Genomic DNA, 26,772 nt, shown 5'->3' with positions numbered 1-26,772 from the left:
CCTGTCCTGACTGCCCCTCCCCCAACCCCAACAGACGGGGGACAGGCTGCCTCTAACCAGGATCTTAATCTTGGCTTTAACGTCGTTCCAGTACAGCTGTGAAGCCTGTGGCCAAGAGGGAGACTCCCTGAGTTCAGATCTCAACTCTGGGTTCTTCTGGCTGTGTGACTCCGGATTCTTGCCTTAACCTCTCTGATCCTCCAATGCCTACTTTGTAAAAGGAATGAAGATAACAAAACAGCTCACTCAGGAGCCCTGTTGGTTATGGAAATAGGGAGCTTAGGCAGGTAAATCCGGTCCACACCTGCTCAAGAAGGATTGTCAATTACCCCTGGGGCAAAGGGACCCAAGAACGCAGCCGACATGGGTGGGGGATGGGTTGGCATTCTGTCCCTCGTAGTGAGTTATTAACACAATGCGGTTCAGAATCCCGGGCTCCTGCCCACGAATGGAGGCTCTTTACCACTGGACGTTCCTCCCAGGGATTCTACCCCGGGAGGGAGGCTGCTCGGGCATCATGGACCAGTAATAAAACCAGCAGCAGCTGCTAATGTGCTTGCTTGTGTCAGGCTCTGGCCTAAGTCCTTCCCCGGAATAACTTATTTAATTAGTATTTTTTAAACATTTTCATTTTATGAATGAATAAACTGAGGCACTTGGCTCAGGGTCACACCGACAGTAAATGGCAGGAGGTCTGAGGTCAGAGTCGAAACACGTAACCTTCATGCCCCGCTGCCACGTCCCCGCCACGTCCCCGCCACGTCACCCCACGTCGTGTGATCCTCTGAGGCCACTGTCACAACATGAACTACTGCTCCAAGAGCTGCTGGGTCAATTCAGAAAGAAAAGAGACGAGAGGATTCATGAGAAACCCGAAAGTATACGAAGTGCGAGTTGGTATAATGGGGTTCAGGATGTCGAGGGCTGGGCTCTGGGAGGCCTCACACCTGTTTGTGCCATGTGGCTGCTGTGTGATCTGGCGGGAAAAACTCACCCACTCTGAGCCCCAGTGTCCTGTTATGATGATGTAATGATGATGCCTTCTTCTTGAGGTGATTTGAGAGGATTAAATGCATCATGAACACGAAGGGCATGGCCTGACATTTTGCTGGCACAAGGCTCACGGGCAGCCCTTGACCGAGCTGAAGGCCGTGGGAAGGAACACCACCACCGGAACAAAAGTTGAGAGGTTTGAGTAAGGCCAGAGCCTGGAGGGCCTCATCTCCTTGCCCTGCTCTAGGCCTTGCTCATCAGCCTCTCTCCCACCCCAAGAGTTTCCAGAGCTGTGGTCTTGGCTCTTCCCAAGGGGCCTCTGAGTTCGTCAACCAAATTACCCCCATGTCACCCCCGACTTCTCCCCTAACAAATACCCAAAGTTTCCCCTGGTGCCCAGCCCAGAAGCAGTGCTCTACAGTAGGAGCCATCATTAGATGGGAAGACCCAGCAGGCAGAGTCCCCAACTGCCCTCTCCTTACAAGTCTCTTCTTCTCAGCTGATGGAGGTGAGCTTGGTGGGGAGACGGTGGGGTACACCAGCTTCCATCGGTCTTCCAAAAATAGCCCCTCCCCCAGAGGCTGATATGTCCCCAACAAAAGCCTGTGTTCGTATCTGGATTTAAACTAGATTTTTTGAATTCTCCAAAGGCTAAGAGCATATACTCTACCTTCCCTGGCTAGTCTGGGGTACTATCAGGAAGGGCCACCAGGTACACCATGACCTGAAGGGACCAAACACCCAGCCCTCGTTTAGCCCTCGTTTCCGGTATGTGTTCTGAAGGTCACACCAAGAGCAAATCTCCCCAGGCTTCTCCATCTGGCTGAGGCACCCCCTGCCTTCCATAGTCTGGGTCTGGGTGACTGGCAGCTGCTAACAGACCTCTGGCTTAAGGCCATTTGAACCAAAGCCACTCCCATTTGCTTAAACTCAACACAGTTTTGGTGATTGCTTATTTTTCAACCCATTTGTATAAGGACATTTAGGACTTATTTTATAATTTGTGTACACGTTGATCACAACTGCAGCTTTGTGAAAGTTGCGGTTGTTTTATTTCTTGGTTCTCCTTTTTTCCTCATTTTTTCTAAAAACTTTTATCTAACATCTAATAAAAGGTTGCGAACCTTTTAGCCAATGCATCTATAAAGCTTTCTATGAAATTGATCGTGGCGAATGCAATGTTTTATTTGAATGCTCCCTCGGCCCCCTGCCCTGAAGGTGACAATCCTTTTAATAAAGACATAAATTACTAAGGCAATAAAGACATAAATTACTAAGGCCCTTCCTTCTAAACCAAGGTTTGAAGACTTTCTCTCTAAAGGGCCAGATAGTCAAATTTTTAGGCTTCTGGGCCATCTGGTCTCCCTCGCAAATACTCAGTTCTGCCATCTTAGCAGGAAAGCAGCTATAGACAATATGTAAATGAGCAAGGGTGGCTGTGTTCCCATCAGAGTTTATTTATAGGCACTGAAATGTTAAGTTCATATAATGTTCATGTATCACGAAATAGTATTCTCCTTTTGATTTTCATTAAAAATTTTTTTTAAAATGTGAACATTTTTAGCTGGAGGGTCGTACACACACAGGTGGCCCATGGGCCCTCATTTGCCAGTCCCTGCCCTAAACAATGAGTTAAACCAAGGAGATGATGCTAGCCCGGGGCTAGTCACAAGTGATGCATCTCATAAGTAATTTGGGTCAAGCAGGTGCCCTCTTAAGAGAGACCCCTTTGGGGGCTCTGGAAAACAGAGCCGCCATGCTCCCAGGACACAGAACTTCGCCCAAACCAGGGCAAGATGATATGGAGCTCAGATTAGCCAGGAGGAAGCCTGCAATGGGTCGAGAGAAAAGGTAGAGACAAAGACCTGGCAGAGGCTTTTCATACCCTGCATTACAGTTAAAATCTGATTTAGGTGAAAATAGATGCACAGAAATTAAATGTGTGTGTGAGGCTTTGGTGGCTAAGTTGTGTGCCCCGTAATGATAGCATTGCCAAATTTACTCCTGTGGCTGGAAAACAAAGATGCTTTTTGAAATTTGATTTTGTTGTTTTACAAATTGTTTTAGCTTTGCGGATAGTGCAAACCTCATTTCTGATCTGCCTGAAACAAAAATAGAACATTAAAGCATTTAAGATTCAATCAAGGGCTTGCTGTGAGCGGCACAATATTAAAATAACAGAAAAATCAATTCAATTTTTATTTTGAACATGATTTATCACAAATAGCATTCTAATAGATAACACTGATTATATGGTAGCCAATGTAATTTATATATTCCAAGATCTACGCCTTTGTCAGAGTCATCATTAAGAAATTTGACACATATGCAGGAGAACAATAAATGTCAACTGAAATATATACCAGTTAGATATAAATGGGATGCTGAAATGCGCGATGCTGTCACACGCTGTACTTATAAGTAATAATATGCAGTCTAAAGTAGCTTGCATTTTCAAACAAGAACTCTTTTTACGCTGTCATTTAAAATATCTCATATATCTGAAGGTCAGGAATAAATGGCACTATTAGCATTAAAAGCTAGTAAAAGAGAAAGTAATTTGTTGTTCATTTAACATAACATGTTATGAAATAGCTTTGTAAAGTATTCATTATTTTTCCCCCATGGAGGCTGAGAAGACAGGACGAAGACGCCTTGGTTCTTAATGGAGGGCTTTGTATCACACTTTTGTTACCATTCAATCCTGATTCAGTGAGATCTTTGCAGGAATTACGTGGTTTGTGGCAGGGGCAGGTAAACGCTAAGAAATAAAGCTGTCTTTCCCAATGAGGTCTCTGCTGGCTCTGGCAGGTGGTTGCCTGGGTCCTGGCTTTTGTCCTCATTGGTAGTGCCATTTGGTACAGGTGACCAACAGGACACTGGGGACGAGTGGCAAGACAGTCAGAAGCTGAAGATGGAAGGTTTTGATGTGACAGATGTAAATTCCCAAGATAAAGAGGAGGGAGGCGCTTGCTGTGTGTCTCAGGAACAGTGGCTGATAAATCAGGAGTTGAATGCAAATCAGACATGGAACCATCTTGGGGACCCAGAAACCACCTGGTCATCTCTCACCGGCAACCCCTCCTACCAGCCACAGCTTCTGAACTCCAAAATATTGTAAACCTCTCTTTCCCTTTTTTCTTTTAAAATTGGATACAAAGTTAAAACTCCAAAAAATAGCATGGACAAACACTTCTCTGACCACCGTGTGGAATTAGCAGTGATGAATTGTTTTTGTCATATTGGCTGTGCATCCTATTGTAACAAAAAATAAATAATAATAATTATGTAATTATAATTACGGAAGTTAATAATAGGGAATCTGAATGTCCATGTTTTGGTATTTTGTAGTGTGTATGCGGTGGGTAGCAGTACTTGGGCAATAATAATGTACATAAATGGTAATTTCTGTATCTAAATGGTGTCTTCCCAACATTTGCTTTTCTCCCCAACAGGGCCCTGGGGGGAATCTACCCATATTGATGTATTGACCTACCCATATTGATATATATGGACCCTTCATTTCTTTTTTATTGCTAAAAACAGTGTGATGGGTACAAATGTCATGTTAATTTCATTCATATTCTGCTCGTTACTGGCAAAGGTAACTCAAACATTTATTTTTTTTAGAATTTTTTAAAAAGATTTTACTTATTTATTTGACAGACAGAGATCACAAGCAGGCAGAGAGGCAGGCAGAGAGAGAGAGAGGAAGGGAAGCAGGCTCCCTGCTGTGCAGAGAGCCCGATGTGGGGCTTGATCCCAGAACTCTGAGATCATGACCTGAGCCAAAGGCAGAGGCTTAACCCACTGAGCCACCCAGGCGCCCCAAGCATTTATTTTTTTAAATTAAAAAAAATTTTAAAAAGATTTTATTTTATTCATTCCAGAGAGAGAGAGCGAGCACAGTTGGAGGAGCCGAGGGAGATGGACAGCAGACTCTGTGCTGAGCGCGGAGCCCCATGCGGGGCTCAATCTCCCTCTGCCTCTTCCCCAGCTTATGTTGTCTTGCTCGCTCTCTCCCTCAAATAAATAAATAAAATCTTAAAAAATAATAATAAAAATAAATAAAGTAAAAATGAGATGAAAAAATGCCTAGAATTGGCAAACAACTTGGACAATGTACAGAGAAAGAAAGACAAAGGCCATTAAACATGGAAAAGATGTTCACCCTCATTCCTAGGAAAACAAACACAAATTACAGTTTACGGAACAGCACTTCAGTCTACCGAGTTCAAAACTGGTTAGACAGTCGCCTGTGCGCGGAAGGGTGCGAAGCGCTCTCCGGTCGGAAGGAGCCGTGTGAAATTACCAGTATTTGGCTTTCTTGGCCTACAAGGCCTGCAAATCGGCCTGGGTCAGCACCCCGTGGTGTTGGCTGGAGTGTTGGTTGGTATGTTGGCCACAGAGGGCAACTTGGGAATCCCGACCAAAGGAAATCTAGCCTCGACATTTACCGGACCAATTTTTACGATGTAAAAGCATCATAAAAGATCGTGGTTGCATGAATATTCCTAATGAGGAAGTGCTGGAAAACACTTCTACGTCCATTAGCATAGACACCCGCCCCCACACGTTCCTCGGTGCAAACGATGAAGCTGTAAAAAGAATGAAGAGCCTCTCTCCGTATCCTGGGAGAATGATAGCCGGTTTATTGAGGGTGCAAAAAGCAAAGTGAATGGTACCTCTTGTGTCCTACCCTTTGTCGGAAATAAAAAATGTGGGGCTGGGACTGGGGCTGGAGCTGGCTGTGTGAGCTGGCCACACGTGTGTATGTGCTGAATATTTCCGGGAAACACAAACAACAAACAAACAAACTGTGGCTGTCTCTGGGGAGAGGAACCATAGACTTGGCGGGTGAGCGCAGACAGCGACATACCTTGTATAAGAATACTCTTCTGGATCTTTTGCGCTCTGGGCCACATGCACGTATTAATTTTTTTTAAGCCCCTCTTCCCTCATGCCATGGGCAGGCTTTAATCTAACTAATGATTGCGCTAGGGCGCCTGGGTGGCTCAGGTGTTAAGCCTCTGCCTTTGGCTCAGGTCATGATCCCAGGGTCCTGGTATCAAGCCCCACATCGGGTTCCCTGCTTGGCAGGAAGCCTGCTTTTCCCTCTCCCACTCCCCCTGCTTCTGTTCCCTCCCTCGCAGTGTCTTTCTCTGTCAAATAAACAAATAAAAATCTTTAAAAATAAATAAATAAATAATGATTGCCCTGAGTTCGTTCTGCTGGAGGCTGTTTTGACATAGGGTCACTTCTTCCCCTAACATGTTAAGATTTATTTATTTATTTATTTGACAGACAGAAATCATAAGCAGGCCAAGAGGCAGGCAGAGAGAGAGGGGGAAGCAGGCTCCCCGCTGAGCAGAGAGCCCGATGTGGGGTTCGATCCCAGGACCCTGGGATCGTGACCTGAGCCGAAGACAGAGGCTTTAACCCACTGAGCCACCCAGGCGCCCCTCCCCTAACATATTAAAAGCTGGGTGGGCAACACATGGGAGCAAGGATGACCTTATCAGATAGGAGAGACATTCCTCGTCTAAGGAAACAAAATACGAACAGGCCCCACAACGCGCCCTGAGAGAGAGAGAAGGCGGCAGGGGAGGGCTGGTGGCGGACTTCAGGTGTTACCTCTGCTCAAACGTGGCCTCAGTCCCACAAATCGTTTCTGAAATGTGACCCCAGAACACGGAGAATGTCAAATTAACACCTGGACGTCCAACGGAGGGCATTAAACAATTTATTACAGCCAAGACACAAGAGAGAGGACCACATTTTTTAACAAGGGTAAAGAGATTGTAAAACATCTTCTTGGACCGTCTCACTGCTGCAGAAATTGTACCTGTGGAGGAAAACATTTTCAGCATGAGACTCATTGACATATGGAAACGGGACTTCAGGGGAGCAGTTAACCAACCCCCGGGACTCTGATCCCTCGGACCCAAGGGCTTTTTGACACTGAACAGAGTCCAGATGATTCTCCATAAGCAAAACCCCTCAAAGAATGTCCTCTTCTCCTGTGGCTTCTTAATGAGCTGAGAATGAATCAGCTGCGTCGGGCTAAGGATTTTTTTTTTCCCCCAAACCAAGAGAGTCTTTGATGCTCCGGTAGGCCTGTACTTGTAGGCCTGACACTGCGTCCCCAAGGGTGCCCTACCCTGCCCGCAGGGGAGTTTCTCTATAGAGTCAAGGTCATGAATGTTCTTCATACACTGCTTCTGGGAACATAAAATGTGGAAGCCACTCTGGAAAGGCAGTCTGGCAGTTCTTCTAGAAGGAAAACCTCAAGTTCTCCTATGACCTAGTGATTCTGCTTCTATATATGCAAAATAAATGAAAATGTATGTCCACACGGAGACTTGGATACAGCGACAGTATTCATAAAAGCCCCAAAGTGGAAACCACCCAAACATCCGCCAACTGATGAATGGATAAATAAACTGTGGTCCATCTAGATGATCTTATTTGGCAATAAAAAGAACGACTAAACCAGACTGATACAGGCTGCACATGGAGGAGCCTTGCGGACACTGTGCTGTGACAGAAGGCAGACACGAAGGACTGTATCTTATATGATTTCTTGTGTCTGGAATGTCCAGAGCAGGAAAATCTAGAGACAGAAATAGACGAGGGTTGCCTAGGCCTGTGCAAAGGGATAGGGAGATGAGCGGGTGATGGCTAATGGGTGTGAGGTTTCCTTTTGGGGTAAGGAAATGTTCTACAATTGCGAAGATGGTGGTAAACTCAGTGAATATGCTGGAAGTCCCTGAATGGCATGCTTTACATGGGTTGAATTGTATGGTACGGGAAAGAGCTCTCAATAAAAATGCTTAAAAAAAAAAGACTAGGAAGGGTTGTCACTCCTGAGCAGTGAAGCCTGGTTGGGGCTGGATTGGGGCCAGTACCCAGACACGAGATGCAGGGTACCCCTGGCCTCTTCCTGCCCTGGTGGTATCTCTGGCTAGAGAATTTGGCTGACCACCCAGCCCTCCTCGGGGCTCGGCTTCAGAATGTAGCTCCTTGACGGGGATCCCTCATGTGAGGGGCTGACTTTGGTCCTTGCAGTGTATCAGGTGTGGGCTCTACTGTACTTGAAAACAGTGACTCCAACCAACCGCCCCCTCATGACTCTGAGATCCAGACTATTCCGCAATGCGCCCACCACCAGCTCTGATCAATTCTCAGCTCCACGTCTGGCTGTAGACGGGCCCCGAGGCAGGCGGACCAGACGGGCAATCAGAAGACCCGTGTCCAAGTCTGGGCTGCGCTAATGCTTGTGCTCTGCTCTTGAGTGTACAGAGGAAGGTGACATCTGATCCTTCCAGCAAGACTCAGAGGAAAAGGGAATAGTATGGCTGAGCTCCAGCGCAGTTAAATGACGCAGCTGAGCAAGGTCTTGGTGTGTGTTTTTGAACACATTTTGAGGTCTAGTCGTCTTCCCTCCACTTCCTTGTGTGGCCTTAGACAAGTTGCATGACTCTCCATATCCGGCTTTCCTTGTCTTAAAATGAGAGCAGCTGACAGGGGATACCTAAGTTTCCTTCAGACCTCAGCAGCCTGTTATTTTATGATGATCTTCTTGAAGGTGGCCTTCTTCCTTCAGTATTTTAAATACAGTTATATCCTCTTCCAGCCCTGACCAAGTAAGATTCTGTTCCCTTGAAGGAGAAGAGAATGCCCCTGTGAGGGAGATCCCAACCCAGTTTCTATCCTTTTCATACCATAGTCTCCAAACAAACTGGTTTACATTAATAACTGCTCCCCAACTGGAATTAACTTCGAGATTTCCTACAAGTTCTGCCTACGCGTTTATCTCATTGTTCAAGGTCAAACAGTCTCACGTTCGCCTATTTCTCAAATCTATGCCTTATAACTTACTGATGCCTTGCTCCATTGAATTTGGGTAAGGGAAATGATATTTGATCTTTCAAAGGGAATCAGAAGGCTACATGAGGAGTTGAGATGCATAGTGGGGTAGGTAATGGCTGGATGGCCAGAAGACTGGCTAGATGGCTGATGGATGAATGGATGGGGGAGCGGTTAAGCAGATGGACAGAAAGGGAACGACGAACGGCTGGGTAGACTGTTACCCAGATGGGCAGGCGGGTGACTGGATGGATGGATAGATGGGTGATGAATGTGTAGCTAGATTGGTAGGTCAATATAGACACTAAGATGTAGGTAGAATAAGAGATACGCACACAGTCCCATTTTCACCACTTTGCACGGTGATTTGCGAAGCCCCCAGCTTGGTCCGGAAAAGATTTATCACATGGTTGTTCCAGAGGAACTTAACCTTCTGGATTTTTCCAACATTAAGGTCCATATCAATGTCACGCGTATGATTTGCATGTGGTTTTAGGGAGCCTCTGAAAGCACAGACATAGAATGTTGTCTCAGCTGGATGTATGAATACATAGGATGATAGCAATGGCTGCTGTTGGTTTCTGCAAATACCTTGAACGACTTCATGGGCATCCAGGAGCTGCTAAAACACTAATATATTTGTGAAGCACACATTTGTTAAAAAGGATAGGACTCTAGATTTCTACTGTCTTAATTTGTCCTTAGGGGAAATCAAATATTTGAGGAGGCATATTAACCTTATAATTATACTATAAGACTAATTAATGCTACGTCTTATGTTTAAAGATGTATGGGGCTCAGCAGAGATCTTCTGTTAGGATTTCATATGGGGCATAGAAAGCTGTCAAAAAGCTTCAACTTAACATGAAAAGTATGATGGAAAAGTTAGTAAAAAACCACACAATATAATTTCACAGCCCACTCACACATTCATCCAACACGTATTTACCAAGCACTTCGTCTGCCCAGCAAAAGCTAGGGGCTGAGGCTACCACCACAGCAAGAAGGTAGGTACACCTGTGTAGGGGGGTGGAGAGTACAGATGTTGGGGGTAGTTGCCACATAAATGTACCTTACTGGAGGAGAATTTGATACCATAAAACCAAAGTCAGAAAGCCATGACTGACCTTCCAAAAGAAGTTAGCACATATCTGATCTTAAGTAGTGAAGTCCCCCTCTGGGCCTTACTCTTCTCATCTGCAAAATGGGATCACTGGGTCAGATGCCAAGATTTTCCTCCATCTCTGACATTCTAGGATTCAATGGTTCTCTCTAATAGATGGCCAGATTTAGAAAGCATTTTATGCCCAATCTCTTATGAATACTCAATGATGAAAAGTCTGACCATTTCATGTTACTGTCAAACTTACTTGAAAATTTCATATTGTTTTGAGTTTCTGTTACTTCCATACAAAGCAATCCTGATGTACCCACTCGTTTTCTTTTTTCCAGCCAGCGTGACAGATACCCTGTATCTCCAACCTGTCCAAAGACATATAATCAGTTCAATGAACTCATCTTGTTGGGGAAAAAAAAAAAAATCATCCTATGGAAGGATTCTCGCTCCTGGCTCTGCATCTCCAGCCTGCAATGTCAATAGTGCCGAGGTAGAGAAACCCTAATCTAGAGCTTTCTCTGAACATTCACATGTACACAGATAAAGTTTATGAAAGAACATCCAAGCTTCTTTTCCCTTCCACAAAGAGGATGTGCTATATTCTCTATTGTCTCCGCCCATCTCCTCCCCAGACTGATCTGCCACCCTTCTCTACCCCACCCTGTGTTCTGGAAGGCCACCCCCACCAGGGATCTCACCACTGGCGTTCAGTTGAGTTCAGCTGGTAAGAGACTTACACAGGAGATCGGAAGGCAGGAGGAAAGGTGGGGGGGACCCATCTTTCATGCTCTCCTGCTACCTCCTGGCTCTGGTACTGGATGTCTGGTGGTAACTTCCCCTCTGGGAAGCGTGCCACTCCAGGAGCCCCACAACCACCCAATGTTGGGCTCCTCGGCATCCCTTGATTACTCCTTTAACCCCACACACCTTTAACCCCGACCACACCTCTCAAAGTAGACCCTTCAGTAAAGTCCCTTCATTTGAACTATGTCGCTGAGTTTTCTCTCCTGTTGGGACCCTGAGTGATATACTTCATTTGCATTTGTTGTATTGATACATGTTTTTTTTGCCCATTTGCCTTTTCGCTTACTAGAGAGGATTTCTCTCTTCAGTACATAGAGCTATCTCCTTGCTTTTAACAGTTCACAGAGTAGCTGGTTGTCTACCAATTGGTGGACATCTAGGTTCCTCCTCGCAAACCTTTGGTGTTAAAAACAATGCTGCAGTGAACATCCTTGAGCACACCTTCTTGGCAAGCGTTGTCCCAAGGTACGCCTGAGAAGTGGAACGTCTGGGTTGAAGGAATATGCACAGAAGACATTACAGACACTGCCCACCTGTTGTCCTCCATCATAAGTATTGTGAGGATTATAGGAGATACTACACGGGAAAAGTGCTCTATAATTTTTTAAATTTAAAACTCCCTTGAAAAGTGATGCTCTTCATTCAGCCACCATGTATTATTACTTATGACAAATGAATGTTGATGATGTTACTATCTTGTACTTTTTTGGTGAGAAGCTGGGCAAAACAACACAAACACAATGTGTGTGTATGTGTGGGTGTGTGTATGCATGCGTGATTGTGCAGGGAGACTAGAATGACAGATGATCACGGCCATGTCTTGACTTACAGGGATTTTGCCCCACATGACCCTGTTCTTCTGTTGATGGATTCACCCTTCCCGCTTCTGGGGTGGATGAACATGTGACCAGCCTGTGCCAGTCACTGCACTTCACTCCGTTGATCAGGCTTATTGGTTAAATAATGCCCTTCTATTACAGCTAAGCTGGTTGGAGGTGTTTCTGTCCTGACTAATTAGGCTGGTACACCTTCCAAATTATTTGCAAGAGTTTTTAAATGAGTAAAATGGAAACTTACGAGTAAAGTTACCACTGTCTCCTGTGTTCAGGAAAAAGGTTTGTCCCACGGCACTGGTTTTCCCCTGAAACCGGTCAGCATAGTGCCCCATTTGGGGGCATCCTCCAGTTGGACAAGGGAAACAGCTACTCTGGTGAAAAAACATAATTTGCTTGTTAGCAGTGGGCTTTGGCTGACTCAACCTATCAAGTAATTCATCTTCCCACCCATCCTCCTATTTATCTACCCATGTACCCCTCGATCCCCCAACCATACCCTCATCTACCCACCCATTCAACCATCCACCCACCCATTCTTCCACCCCTCCACTGACATCCATGCACTTATCCTCAGAGTCATGCACAGAACTGTATGAAGCCCCGTTGTGTACCCAAACAAGTACCCAGAGAACCTGGAGTATAGTTGGATAGACAACTCATCTCCAGGGAGCAATAATGTTCAAGTCTGGAAGGGAAATGCAAGACATCTTCCAGGAGGAGTAAATGGGACCAATAAATTCTTTCAAAAGAGCAGAGGAAGAGAAGGTCTGGGACCATCTTCACTTTAATGTGAATTATCTAACTGTTCCCTTGGTGGCGTTCCTCAAACAGTAGCTCATTAGTGGGGGCTGGAGGAGGTGGTTTGTTCTGCTCAGATCAGACTAACATTTCACGCTACAGTGTCACTGGTCTTCTGTTCTTTGCTCTCACCAAATCCACCTTCTGTGGTGTGCATGGCTATTTTGCAATTTGGAAAGCATGAAACAAATACTGGAGGCAGTGTATATTATTATCCACACCCCCACAATAACGAGCACAGCCAGGACTATGCAATGACCCTATGGATGGAACATGATGTCCTTCTGACCTTAGTTCAACCCAAGAACATTACAGTCAAAATCAACTTTGGAAGGAAAACGTGTGCATATAAATATATTTTTATTTTTACTTTTGAGAAAAAGTATTTTGAAACTTCAAATGTTTGCATCCCCAAAGTACCAACTGATTCAGGTAAGAAGCTCAACCTTTCATACTGGTTTGTTGTTGCGGACACTGTCACCTCGGGGGTAATGGGACTTGTACAATGCAGAAATCTGGCGGATTTTTAAAATCTTAAACAAGTAATCAAACTGTAAATCATCAAATAATAAGACAAAGTGCCACTAAATGAATGCCAGCGTGTCTGGTTGCATACACTGAGGACTCGACAACACCCACTGAATCATGAAGAAATAACCAGACAAGTTCAGCCTGTGGTTATTCTACCGAACACTCGGTCTGGAATCCTCACAACTGTCAATGTCTTGGAAGACCAGTGAAAGAGGTAGAGCTGTTCTGGATTAAAGGAGCCCAAAAAAGGGGATCTGACTGGCTGGCTGGCTCAGCTGGTTGAACGTCTGACTCTTGGTTTTAGCTCAGGGCATAAGCTCAGGGTCGGTCGTGAGATCGAGCTCCAGGCTGGGTTCCGCGCTGGGCCTGGAGCCTGCTTAAGATTCTCTCTCCCTCTGTTCCCTCCCTGCCTACGCAGGCCCACTCTCTCTCTCAAGAAAAAAGAAAAGAGAGAGAGAGAGAAAGATTAAAGGAGACTTAAAAAGAGGCAATGCAAGAAAAAGAAGGGAAGAAACGTAGGGAGGGAGAGAGGCAGAGAAGAGAGGGAGGGAGGAGGAGAAGAAGGGAGGGAGGGAGAATGGAAGAAAGAAAAAGAAAGACATAGCTCTAGAGGACATTGGATATCTGGAGAAGTCTGAATACGGACAACATATTAGAAAATAGTAGTGTATCAATGCTAAATTTCTTGGACATTGTTCTATAGGAGGATGATCTTGTTCTCAGGAGATGCATGTATTTATGAGTAAAGTCTTGAGTTTGCTTTCACATAATTTAGAAGAAAACTACACATAGGCACGCATTTAAGTGTCAACAATTGGTGTATGTAGGTGATGCAGACAGATATTCACGTGTTCTTGTTTTGACTCTTGTGTTGTTTGGGAATCTTCCAGAATAAAAAGTTGGCATGGAGGGAAGACCCAGCAGTCACGTCCCCTCCTGCCTACCCTGCTTCTGGGAGAAGTCTCTGTGAGGCTCTGTCGTGCGGTCCCTCCTCCCATCAGTCATGAGGTTACAGCTGTGCTCTCTGCCAAGCCACAGGAACAAAACCCCCATCACCCACAGGGCCACCGACATCTTCCCCCGACTGGTGTGACCTACCTCCTGAAACTCATTGTAGGAGGCACACGGGTAGCCCAGGAAGCCATCGGGATTGAGGATGCTGCTGGAGTAATACTTGTAGCTTCTCAGGTGATTGCAAGCCACAAAGTCTCGGGTTCCTGAGGAAGCAAAGGCCATGGGAGCTCACGGGAGGCATTTCACTTTTAAAGGCTGAACCATTCAGACCGAGCGAGGAATTCCCTCCACATTGCACAGATGGGTGTGAGGGCGCAGTCTGAAAGGTCTATGACTGACCTGTCAGTCAAGGGGGTTGTTTAGTAGCAGGGGTTGACCAGATGTCTCTCCTCTCCCTCCACTGTGTCCGTTTGCTGAGAAGCTGCAGGTGTTAGGGAAGCTGCTACTCAAGGGCCAGCAGGTGTTGGGGAGTGGCCGGCGCTGAGGAGCACATGTGTGCAATCCTGGGGGGCTGGGCAAGTAATGTAAAGGAATGATGAGGGCAGCGGGCCATGCAGGGGCAGTGAGAAATGTTATGCAGAGAGAGAGAGAGAGAGAGAGAGAGAGAGAGGATAATAATTGCTCAATTGCCTTTAAGGGGATCCTACATGGTCCAGTCAGTCGTTTTATGGTAAAGGCCCAGATTACTTGTTCTGATTTTTCACAAGAAGCCAGCATCTTGACTTTTCCGTGAAAATCTTTCTGTGCTCAAATGATAGCCGTACCTTCCCACTTCTAAACAGTCACCGGGAAGGCTGGTCGCATACTGCCGGGGGTTGCCAATCTGCCAGCAGGCTGGGCCTCAGTTCACGAGCTGGACACAGCCGCCTTCTGAGGGAAGCAGTCTTCCCTGTGCCTTCGGCCCCAGGCTGAGAACTCCTTCTTTCCTCCTATTCCAGGCACAAGGCAGAAGCAGTGGCCAGTACAATCACTGTGGCCTCTGGGCACTCTGTCACTGCGTTTTATGTGCCATCTTTTTCTTTAGACCGAAGTCCTCTTGTTTGGAAAATGGTTTTTTCACTTCTCCAGCTACTGGCTGCAAAACTTCCTATGAGGTAATCCCTGACAACAGCAGAGGTAGCTGGGGGTTCCCCCTGGGGATCGGGGCAGGGGGTCTGGTGGCTTCATCCACTACCCAGGGAGAAAGGCACATTCCCTTTGCATCTGGGAAGCAGCGGTAGGATCAGCCCTTCGACAACTTTGGGCTCCATGTGCTACCCACCCCCGTCCTGTCCCCAGTCCAGAAACTTCCTGCAGGAGCTGGTTCCCTGTGTTCCTCTCCAAGGTTCATCACCAACAACAGAACCTGCTTCATCCTAAATTGTTTCTTTCATCCGGAACTGCAGCCCTGGGATCCCAGCCCACGGAGCAAGTGGCTTTCACCGTTCCTCTTGGTCACTCGGAGCTGCACGTGATCACACACACTCCCGTGTTCATGGGCTTCTTCACTCTAACTTGTCTTTTTAATTAAACCTGGGCTCCCATTCTGCCTGGCCTGCTCGGCACTTCTGGGAGGGGGCAGACCTTCCTGTGACTCTGGCAGGGCCTCCCAGGGAGCTCAGCAGCCGCATCCTCGGAGGGGTCACTGGTGCGGAGCCCGGAGGGGGTTAAAGCTCCTGTGGCTTTAGCAACCTTGCTCTTTAACATCAACATACAGAATACAAAAATGCCACCAAAGGTCACTGAGCCCTGTGTAACGGACTGCACTGGGTGCTTGCTTTGGGCCACACCCCGGTGGGTCTGGGGGGCCCTTGACACCGTCCCTGGGTTCAGGGAACTCCCAGCTTGGACAAATAAATCCTAAAATGAAATGATCACAGACTCAAAGCCTCCACTCTCAGCGAGGACAGTGAAGCCGATCTCAGGGCTGGGCCACGGGAACAGCCGAAGGTCAGAACAAGGGCGGTGAACACAGATGATGCTTTAGCTCACCTCCTATTAGGGGCACTGAGCCTGTCCTCTCAGATGAACGAAGGTCACACAAGGCTCATCCCCTGGAGCCCAGGCCTCGTTCTCCCAGCACGCTCTCCCCAAACCCGCAGAGCACGGCCCCCAACTTTGTCTTCCTACCAGCTCAGCTCTTTTCCGTACCTGGAACCCGGGCACAGTAAATGGCAAGAAAGTCTAAGCCCCTCAGATCTTTGCTTACACCCAGCAAGCAGTCCTTCAAGAAACAGGCATGGAGGACAGAAGACCAAAGCCGGAGCTGGGTCCTTGCCGGTGAACTGGTCCCCTCCTGCCTCAGCATCTGGCCAAGGGGAAGATGGTGCCAGATGGCGCAAGAGGTCAAGGCTCTGCAGCCAGAAGTTGGGCTTAAATCTAGGGGACCCTTGGGCAAGTTTTATACCTGTACTGACCCTGTTTCCTTGTCTATAAAATGGGACTGATCAGAGTAAAGACCTCAGGACACGACTGTGGAAATGCCCAGCACCAAGCACACCCTGTTTCTCCCCAAGTGGATGGCAGCTGTCTTGCTTCTCTACTTACATACCTTCCCACAGGCCGTCTATGTCAACAATGGTCGAAAGACTATTTTTCTGACACCCGGGCATTTGCTTTCCTCCATTTGGATAGAAGTCCAGATGGCCCACCTTTTGGCTCATTCCAAAACCTGAAATATTATAAGCAGAGGGGAGCAGAGAGGTGAGCAGCCCCAGGATTAGGGTGTGGCCACAGACAGTATTGGCTCCTTCCAGCCACAGCGAGAACCTTCTTGGCCAATTCTCTCCTCCGCCTAGCCATGCTGTCTGTGACTCTGCAGAAAGTGCTCAGAAATGGACATTTGGCAAGAAAAGAAGGGAGGAGAGCACACAGGAAGAGAGAAGAGGGGGAAGCTGGGCTCTGGGTGTGTTTGCACACAGGTGTATTTATATGTATGTATGTGTGTGTCTGTCTGTCTGTCTTGGGGAGACCCTAAGCAGTACCGTCAGGCCCTGATACCACTATGGACCAGGAGCTGCATATCAGGACTGATGCAGCTTTTCTTCCTGTAATTCATTGAACAATTTTGACTTTGATGTTCTATTGTTCTACTGAGATCATATTCCATTATATAGCTATATTGAGAGCCCAGAGCAATGGTAGGAGTTTTGGTTTTTGAGGCATTCAGACCTGGGATCACAGCCTATTCTACTTATAGACTTCATTGTCATGTTCGGCAATTACTTGACCTTGTGAAGCCTTTGTTCCCTTGGCAATGAAATCGTAATAGTAATACCTACTTTTTAGGGTTGTTCTGATTAATGAGCTAATGTGTACAAAATATTCAAAGAAGCATATGGTAAGCATTCAATGAGTGATATAATTTTCATTAAAAACATACTTTCGTTGGCAGTTTTCATGAGTGGTTGTACAAGAAAATCATGAAAAAAGAACACTTCTTTAGAAGAACCAGATAAAAGGATATATTTCATCTCCAACAAAACAAACGATAACCATAGCTTTGACAAAAGAAGTAAAAAAAAAATTCAAAAATTAACATTTTTATTTTGCAAATACAGGTCGAACATCAAGAAGAAATTTAACTGTCCTTCTGGATATTGGTAGATCAGAAAGGACTAAAGTTTTGAAGACCGGTGAGGCCCTTCCAGGCTGCAGAAGTGTTTCAGGCTCACCTGGGCCAGCAGGCCGATCCCACGGGCGCTGTCCTGACTGTCTATTTGGGGCTGGGGCCCGAGGTCTTCCTATGGTTGGCCTTTTTGAATATCACCTTTGAGGCAAGCATGTGGGGTACACCTGGACCCACTCCATCTGTCTTAGCTGGTCACCAAGAGGTGCAGGGGGGAACTCACCTAGGAAGGGGATGATCGGAGCAGAATCCGTGTGGATCACATCCACAAACATGGCATCAGACGGGTCCAGCCGAACCTCCTCAGGCGTGCCCTGGAAGCATGGCTGTGCGGGGTCCAGTCCTGAAATCGGGGAGTGGGGTAGTCAGACCGCATTCTAACACAATACAGGCTCTAAACCGTCTACCCGCAAAATCTATGGGGATTCCTGGTCCAGGAGTCCCAGAGCCCAGCAGCCGTGATTTGGGGAATTGGGTCTGTAGCTCCTAGTCTGCTTAGGAGAGAGGAGTTGAGACAGAAAGGCTAAAAGTGGGGTCACTGACTGTCAACGAACATCCAGAAGTCCCCAGTGCCTGACTCCGAGCACGATCTAGGGGGTCCCCTTGCCCCCTCATGTCCTTTGTCCTTTTTACCCTCACCCTTTACTATGTGGCCACAGCTCTCCAAGACTGCAAGCTCCCTGGCCTCTCCCGGCTCCACCCAGTCTCCAGTCCCCAGTCCCCACACTGTCCTCTGTGGCTGCTTCTGCGTTTCCCAGCCTGCTGTTCACTTCCCCACATCCTCCCCTAATCAATCTGTTCTCTCCAAGACTGGGCTCAAACACCACCCCCTCAGGGAAAACTTAGCCTCTCCTTTCTCAGTGCATGCCACCCACAGTGTATAGGGTTATTTTGTGTTTAATTAATTTCGCTCTGAATTTACTTGCCTACTTAACTGTCTGCCTCCTGGACCAGACTGTGGGTCTCCCGAAAGGGGCTGTGGCCGCTTCCTCTTTGAAGAGAGGCAGAGGGTGGAACCCACAGGGCACCAGGGACTCAGGGACCTATATTTAGCCCTGGTTTTCTGCTCAAGGTCAAACACCTGTCCCCTCGGACCCTCAGTTTCCTTGTCTGGAAGGTAGAATAACAACCACTCTCTTCTTACAGGGAAATTATAAAACTCCCATGAAAAGATGAAAGAGAAAGGACTTTGCAAACTGAAAACTTCTACAGTAACATGAACTATAATGCCCCCACTCCTCACCCGACCCCAGCACACGGCCCTGAGCAAAGGAGACACCCATTTCATGGTGCATTGAACTGTTTGCCAAAGCCACGTGCTGATTCGCCTGCACAAAATGAATAGTTGTCTGTGTCTGCCTCGTGTGCGCTCATTTTGCCAAATGACTCATTCATTTATTCGGTATTTACTGAGCACTTCCCATGGAGCAGGTTTCAGGTGACCACTTTTCACTCTCTGCCTGTGCGTGGCCCAGCATTCGTATTTGTGGAACTGACGCACTAATTTTAAAAAATCAGTTGTTGTTGTTGTTATTATTATTATATTACTCTTGCTATAATAACCCTGAAGTTTTAAATTCTCAGTCAAGTATTCCCTAATAAAATCATGGACAGGGACCTTCGGAGTCTGGCGGGGGCAGCCCCTACAGCCTGCTCCCGCTGGGCCTGCCAGGGCGCTCTGCCCGGGCTCCCGCGTGCGCCGCGCTCCCGTCTCGCCCACTCCGCCCCCACCGCCCCGCCCCGCCCCCCCCACCCCGATCTGTCCCCCACCGTCCCCCACCGTCCCGCCTCTCAGCCTCCCGAACCCGGTCGGGGCCGCGCGCCGCGCACCTGTGATCCTGCCCGCGTGGCCGCCCAGCCTCCTGCCCGCCTCGGCCGCCGCGTGCGCGCCCAGGCTGTGGCCGATGAGGTGCACGTTCTCGGGGCTGTAGCCCAGCACGGTCTGCGGACGGATGGCGCGTCAGGCCCCGCGGGAGGGCGGGGATGCGCGCACGAGCGGGGCGCGGGGCGCGGGCTGCAAATTCCGGAGGGGACACCTCCAGCACGCCCGGCGGGGCCTGCACGACCCGACCCCAAAGTGTGCATGGCCCGCGGGCCGGCTTGTGCGCGGGGCAACAGTGCTGACCAGCGGCCACGGAGTCAACTGCAGGCGGCCCGGGCGGGGACCAGACGTGGGCTGCCTGCTGCCACCCACACCCCCGCCGCCGCGGCGCCACCTCCCCTGGACCCTGGAGGGGGTCCGGCCTGTCGGGGAAAGCGCGGGTAGTGGGCCCGGCTCTGGGATTCTCCAGAATAGACCTTCCAGAAGGCTGTAAGAGGCCTTCTCGCCTGGGCTGTCTGAGAATGAAGCCTCATCTGGTTGTCCCAGCGTGCTCTGGAATTCCCAGAAAAGCCTACAGGGAAGGCTTTCTTCCAGAAGGAGAAACTGAGGCTCAAAGAGTTTAGTTCGCCTCCAGCCCCGTAAGTAGGAGTCTTCAGGACGATCCAGGAGGGAGAAAAGGGACAACTGCACCTCGGAAAAGGTCCTGCTTGGGCTTTTAGGCCCGGCCCCAGGCCCGGGGGTCCTTAGGCTGCCTCTTAGGAGGAAGGTGGTGTTCGGGGGAGGGGGGGCCCTCTCTCCCCGCTCCCCACAGGATGTGGCCTAGGCAGGGTTTTACCGACAGATTTTGTATGAAGAAAGCTATCTCTGCTCCCACCACGCGAATGTTGTGGACAGCTTGGGTATATTTGGTCTTTGCCCCTCGTTTCCAGTCCACAGAGATGCAGTTTACCTTCTCCACTTTAAACATATTCTGGGGACGACAAGCAAGAGGGAGAGACCGATTTACCAACAACGACAAACTGTACACTCCAGAGATAGGCATCTGCACCCGTCAAGCACATAGCTGTGCCAGAGCTCTAATATTTCCTTGCACAAGTCCAAACTTCTGCCATGTTACTATTGATTGGGTGTGCTTATCCCCACTTAACAGATGTGGAAACTGAGGCCCAGAATAGATTAAATGACTTGTCCAAGGTCTCACAGATACTTAGTGACACAGCCAGATCAAGAAGATCACTTCCTGCATCAGGGGTTAGACTATTACAGTAGGGCCACATGCACTGCTTTTATCAATAAAGTTTTATTGGAATGAGCCATGCCCATTTGTTTACTTAACTGTTTACCTCTGCTTCTGAGCTGAAGCAGAGTGGAGTTGAAACCCTATGACCCAAATTGAACACAAATGGTAAAGTGTCTGCTACCTGGTTCTCTACAGGAAAAGTTCGTGGAGCCCTATTGTAGATAGTCCAAGCCCTGGGTAGAGCAGCTGTTATGTACCCGACAGTACTCTGGGTGTTCTAGCCTGACCCCGGCTCCTGATTTGGACAGTGCAGATATAGAACATTCCCAACAGCGCAGAATGTTCTATTGGATAGCAAAGCTCTACATGCAAATTCAAGTTGCTTTCCTGTCTGGGACTTTCTGATTGGACCCTGGTTCCTTTCAGCCTTGAGAGGAGCTGATTGGTCAGAAGTTGTTGGGTTGGGAAAACTTGACAATGGATACCCGGGGAACCCGGGCTTTCCTTGGTGGTTTTTGCAAAGGAGGGTTCTTTCCCTATTTCCTTTCCCAACTTCAGGGACACTGGGGCTGTGGGGATTGCTTCTGGGTGCTGATCTCCATCTGGAGTGGCCAGGTGCAGGGTGGTGGGGGCCCCTACCTTGCACATGTTCAACAGCCAGTTCTCTTCCCCCTTGTCTATGAAGCCGTGGATGATAAAGCGTGTCTTGCGGTCCAGTTGGAAGTTGGAAGCCTCGACCGTGGCTAGATCAGTGGCCGTGATCAGCTGATTTAATAACAAAAAAAGTGCTAAGCAAATGCCTGAAGAAGGATCACAAAGTAAAAACAGCACCGTGGCCATGTCCAAGCGGACTCCCAGCTGGGAGCAGGGCATTGGTCCCCTAGAACCCCACAGTGGGTGACCTCACGGACCTATAGATAGACACCAGCTCTCTGAACTCTCAGGGAGAGCGGGCAGCTACTTGGATCCTGAGCATGTCCCTCCTGGTCACTTCTGACCACCTGCAGGAAGCCTGTCCTGCTTCCACCTAACAGGCCTTCTGGGAACTGAAGGGGGCCCCAGGGGTCCCCACCTTTTGTCTTTTGTGGCTATGTATTGCCTCTTTCCATCTGTCCTCTAGCTCCTCGAGAAGGATTTATTGTTCCCCACTCTACTCCACTGAAGGCTTCTCTCCCTCCCCAGCCTGGTGCAGGAAAAAGACAGACCCTCTCCGGGAACGCCAGGCCTGGGCTTCTCGAACATAAAAGCCACACATATTTCCCCGGGAGCAGGCTGCTGCTAGGAAGCTTCTGCAGGTCTGTGCACGAGTGTGTGTGGATATTAGTTTCTGGGTTGGGCGTCCATAGATTTTATTATTTATGCATAGTGGTCTGTAATCCTGAGAGCTAAGTTGGCCTCATCTGGAACATTCCAAGGCCATGCATTTTTTTTCTTGGACGACCACGTGAAGGCTCCAGTGGGAGCAACCCAGTCCACCCACCACGCAGTGTTTCCACGCCCACTCTTACTTGGAAGTTGTTCGGATTTTCATTTGTGTACAGGAGAAAGCGGGTGTCAATGTCCTTGGGATCCCAGGGAAATAACTTTAAAGGCCGCTGAAGGGTCCCGCACCATGGCTTTTCATCGGGAAAGCAGCCAAGATGTCCATAACAGATCTCCTTTCCTGGGGCAGGAAGAGCAACAAACAGGGCCCTTGTGAGGTTCTGGAAAGAAGCCCTGTGTTCTCAGCTACACAAGAGGATTCTTCAGGGTGAGCCCAGGGCTGGCTCTGGCCAACGCTGGTCTTCACCTTTGCTGGCCATTGTTCCCCAAACTTCCGTGGTGATGGGAATCACCTGGGGACTGGGAGTGACTATACCTGTCGCGTCTACACAATCACAGACCCTCCCTCAGAGACTCTGATGCCCCTCACTCCCTAGGATGGGGTGTGGGAATAGCATGTTTAACGCTATTTAACCCTTATCATCTGGCCAGTCAGGGAATCACTGAGAATTCCTGGGCCCCTTCCGCCTTAAAACTACTTCAGGGAAACTACCTTAAAACTACCCAGGAAACTCCCAGATGGCCTTGGACTTCTGTTCATCAAACATCAGGTAATTATCCCAAGTGTGAAATCTGTGGCTCGGTGCTTCCTGATTCCCCTTGACTTCTCCGTTACAACCACCACCAGCCAAAGCCTGCTGTAGGCATTCGGGGGCATTTGTCCCATTCATATAGCTCCATGTCATCCTTTTACACACACTTTTGCCCCCAATTATGCTCTGCCATTTCAGATTATAATTCACCTTAAAACGTGAATTTTCTAAGAACGGGGATGATTTCTTGCTGCATCATACGGTGTGTAGTAGGGGTCCAACCCGCACAACTGATGAGGGCTTAGCTGTAAATGCTGGTCCTTTCTGTGCCTACAAGATGCACATTTCCACTAGCAGTTGTCACAGGGGACGGGAGAGGGGGACATAATCAAATCCGGAGGATTGCAGTGGGTCTCTGTCTTAGGCTTCCTCAGCTCCTAAACTGGTGGGGCCAAATGTTGGCCGATAATTCAAAACTGGTGGTGGTTAATACTTGTTTACTGGGCGTCAGAGACCATGCTAGCAATTTACCAGTATTATCCCACTAAAGACTCAAAACAGCCCCGTGAGTAAGGAATTTGTATTATTGCTCCCATTTTACAGATGAGGAAACCAAGGCACAGGGGAGGGGCAGCGGTGGAGCCGGGATCTGAACCTGCGAAGTTTAATTGGGAATAAAGCTAGGTGTTGAGGAAATCAGGTTCAAACCCTGCCCTGAGAGCGAGGAAATCTAACAGGGAAGGAGGGACTAAAATAACTCTTGCTTCAGGTGCCAAATGCAGGGGCTTGGGGGCCTGGTTAGGACACCTGGGCTGTTGGGGGAAAGTGGGGAAGTGCTGGAGGGCATCGAGCTGGGGAATGGTGGCGGCCCTGCTTCATGAAGGAGTTTTGTGGAATCTCGTGTAGGGGGTTCAGAGGAGGGAAAGCCTGGGAGAGGCAGGGGTGTGGAGTGGGGCAGTGCAGGGGCAGGGCACCTGGGGCGGTCAGAGGCAGTCTCACCTCTGACAACAGTGGAAATTAAGGCAAAGGTGAGGAGATGGGGGTAGGAGGTGACGTCTGAGCCTGGTTTGGAAAAAGTGAATTTGAGGCATGGTGGGGGGTCCCAGAGCGCAGGAGGGTGGAAGGCCAGAGGCTAGGCAAGGGGGAAGCCTCAAAGCAGAGAAAGAAAGGTGGGGTGCCTGGGAGGGACTTTTGGGGGCTGCCCAAGTCCGGGCCAGGAGGTGGCAGCAGGCCAGCAAAGGGGACCAGAGAGCCCAGAAAGACCTGAGATGCAACCGCACCCATCCCAGACTCTGCCGTCGGGAGCCAGGTCTCGCTACAGGGCTGGGATGGGTAGGAAGACCCGGAGCGGGCTAAGGACGAGTCAAGGACACCAGGGGAAGGAGTCTAGGTGCAGAAGAAAGGCTCAGTAGGGACCGGAGGAGACCACGTCTGCAGTTGTGGGAAGCACTCTCCAGCAGGATCTGGGGGCCCAGCCAGGCAGGGAGGGGTTCTGCGTGATGGGCGGAAGTGAGGGAGAGAGGGAGAGAGCCCCCAGAGGGCACCTGTGAGGTAGACCTCTGTGAGGTGCGGTGATGGGCAGTAGGCAGTCTGGAGGTCCCAGGGGGCTGTGGCGGCAAGGGAGGTTACTTCTGTTTGAGGACAAGTAGACCTTGGCTTCTGTATCTGAATCTGGACAGAGGCCAGGGGACAGGGACTGATCGGAGCTGGGGAGACAGAGACCCTGCGAGGGGAAGGAGTGGGGGCCGTGGGCGGGAGGGTGGGCTCACTTGGCAGGCCTGTCCCATCGTGTCAGCTCTGTGACATTAGTCTGCAGACACGCGCTTGGCCACTGGACGGACTGAGGATGTGGGGGGCCTGCCCAGACCGCCTCCCCCTCCCCCTGCCCCGGCAGCTGCCACCGCTCCCACCCCCCTCACCGCCCCAGAACCTCTGCAGGAGGAACAGGACAGAGCAGGAGGATTACCCGGGATTATCTGTGACAAGAACATTGCCACAGAGGCAACCCTCCCTGAATGGTAGCAGTTCGGGTTTTCTTGAAATAGTGTAATGCTGTTGTTCATGGCGGCGGTAATCCCGATGATAGTGTCTCCGGCGGCCTCACCCAAAGGCCAACCCAGACACGGTCCCTTGTCCCCCGAGGGAGGGTAACAGCATCCTCACCTCTGACTGTGGCCAGCAGGAGAAGGCCGATGGTCCAGGAAGGCAGCATCTACGTGGAGGAAAACAGACACACAGACACCCCTGGGCACAGGTACGAGGCTGGCGGTTGCTCAGCCCAGAGAGGGCAGGAGACCCGGGAGCACAGGGTGTGTGGAACCGAAGCCCAGTGCCTGGGCCGCCTGGGGCTCCCCCTGGGGCTCCCCCTGGGGCTCCCCTGAGTCTGAGGCCTCACATGGCATTGGGTGGCCCTGCGCTGAGAGCCCCGGTTTCTGGGTCTCCCCTCCACAGTGACTCCCCTCGCCTTCTGGGCCGCGTCCCTCTGGCAGCCCCAGCCCCCCCAGGATCCGGGCTGTGACTTACTGGGCAACACCAGGGCGTCGTCTCACAGCCCGGCCAGTGGGCTGTGGCTTTTATACGCAGGCCTCCCCTTTGGACTCCCAAGATGGGCGGAAGGGAGGGCTCGATGGCGCTGTGCACCTGCGTGCTTGGAACGTAGGCTATCGCAAACACATGACACAGACACACAGCAACACAGTCGCCGGCTCGGCAGTACGACCCAGATGCTCAAAAGAGGAAAACGAACAGGGCTCCGCTCCGGCTTTGTTTGGAAACAAGCATGGTCTATTTTAAGACCCTTTCTGAGCTGTACCTTGACCTGGAGATAAGAAGGTCACTTCCTTCAAGGCTGAGAGGAGGGCCTGGGTGAACAGCCAGGTGCCGCCCTGCCATTTTTCTTCAAATTGACGTATAGTTTAGATATACCACAGTGCATAGATCTTAAGTTTAAAGTACAGCATAATGAGCCTTGACATCCGTGTACTCCTCTGCTAACGTCCCAGGTCAACGTAAAAGATGTTTCCAGCAGCCAGATGTTTCTCTCATGATCTTTTTTTTCCCCCTCATGATCTTCTAGCCTCAAGCCCACACCTGTGCTTTGATTTTTATAACCATGGATTAGTTCGCTCTGTTCTAGACTTGCTTAAAAATGAATTATACTGTGTGTGCACCCTACGTTTTGCTTCTTTCCCACAACCTGTTTTTGAGACCCAGCCATGTTGTTACATGTGTGAGGTAATTGGCTAGTCAATTTAACGGGTTACTTTATTACTTTTAATTACTTTTTATTAGCTTTATTACTTTATTAGCTTTTTATTACTTTTTATTACTTTTTATTACTTTTTATTAGCTTTCTGTTACCGTGTCATAGTAATTTATTTCTGCGTGAAACAGTTGGGTTATCCATTCTTTCATTGGTGGACTTGTGGGTTCTTTCTAGTGTGGGACTATGTGCAACGATGTTGCTAGGAACGTTCTAGTCTGGATCCGGTTTTTAGGTAGACACATACAGTCATTTCTCTCAGGCTTATACCTAGAGGTAGAACCACCCGCTCCTGTGGTGAGTCTATACTTAGCTCTAGAAGATGCTGCCAGACGCTCTCCTGAAGTGACTGTTGCTCACAGAGTGCCATAGGCAGTTGGGTGAGAGTTCTAATTATTCCATGTTCCAGTCCTGCCCTTGGACCAGTCCCAGAAACACTGACGTTGCCAGCCATTTCCTGAGGGTTTCCAGTATAGAAAATGGCTTCTTTATTTTTGGGTGACACTCCCTTCTGAGAACTCAATGGTGAGCTGAGGGAAGCTAAGGACTGAACTTCCGTATCTTGAGCAGGCTTCAGAGAAGTTTCTGGAAAGGGTAAAGTGATGATGAAGCCTGACAGGGATGCCTGTGCCTCAGAGTGACCCCAAAGCCTAACGTTGCCCCTGGCGGTTTCAAGCAGCGGAGAGAGGAGGTGACGTCCAAGGCTCACGAAGGACTCCAGTGAGGAGCCTGGAGTGACATTAGGCTGAATGGAAGCCCGAGACCCATGATACGGTACCCCTGTGGTTACCCATTACTTTTGAG

General features: G+C 49.0%; 1 protein-coding gene across 1 annotated transcript; it reads right to left on the bottom strand.

Moving 5' to 3' along the window:
* Nucleotides 1-6,722: 6,722 nt before the first annotated feature.
* On the bottom strand, nt 6,723-24,918 carry LOC122899021 (pancreatic lipase-related protein 2-like). Its single transcript, XM_044236678.1, has 12 exons — nt 24,870-24,918; nt 22,140-22,294; nt 21,271-21,396; nt 20,227-20,361; nt 19,400-19,511; nt 17,793-17,912; nt 16,493-16,612; nt 14,047-14,165; nt 11,861-11,990; nt 10,233-10,344; nt 9,198-9,365; nt 6,723-6,838 (listed from the first exon to the last, which is right to left on the bottom strand). Exons 1-12 carry the CDS (start codon nt 24,916-24,918, stop codon nt 6,775-6,777), a joined length of 1,410 nt encoding a protein of 469 aa, XP_044092613.1. The 3' UTR covers nt 6,723-6,774.
* Between the last annotated feature and the right edge of the window lie 1,854 nt (nt 24,919-26,772).

The sequence above is a fragment of the Neovison vison genome, chromosome 2 (assembly GCF_020171115.1).
Source record: "Neovison vison isolate M4711 chromosome 2, ASM_NN_V1, whole genome shotgun sequence".
Taxonomy (NCBI): Eukaryota; Metazoa; Chordata; class Mammalia; order Carnivora; family Mustelidae; genus Neogale; species Neogale vison.
The sequence above is the reverse complement of the archived record's forward strand: the minus strand, read 5'-3'. Positions and strand labels throughout refer to the sequence as shown.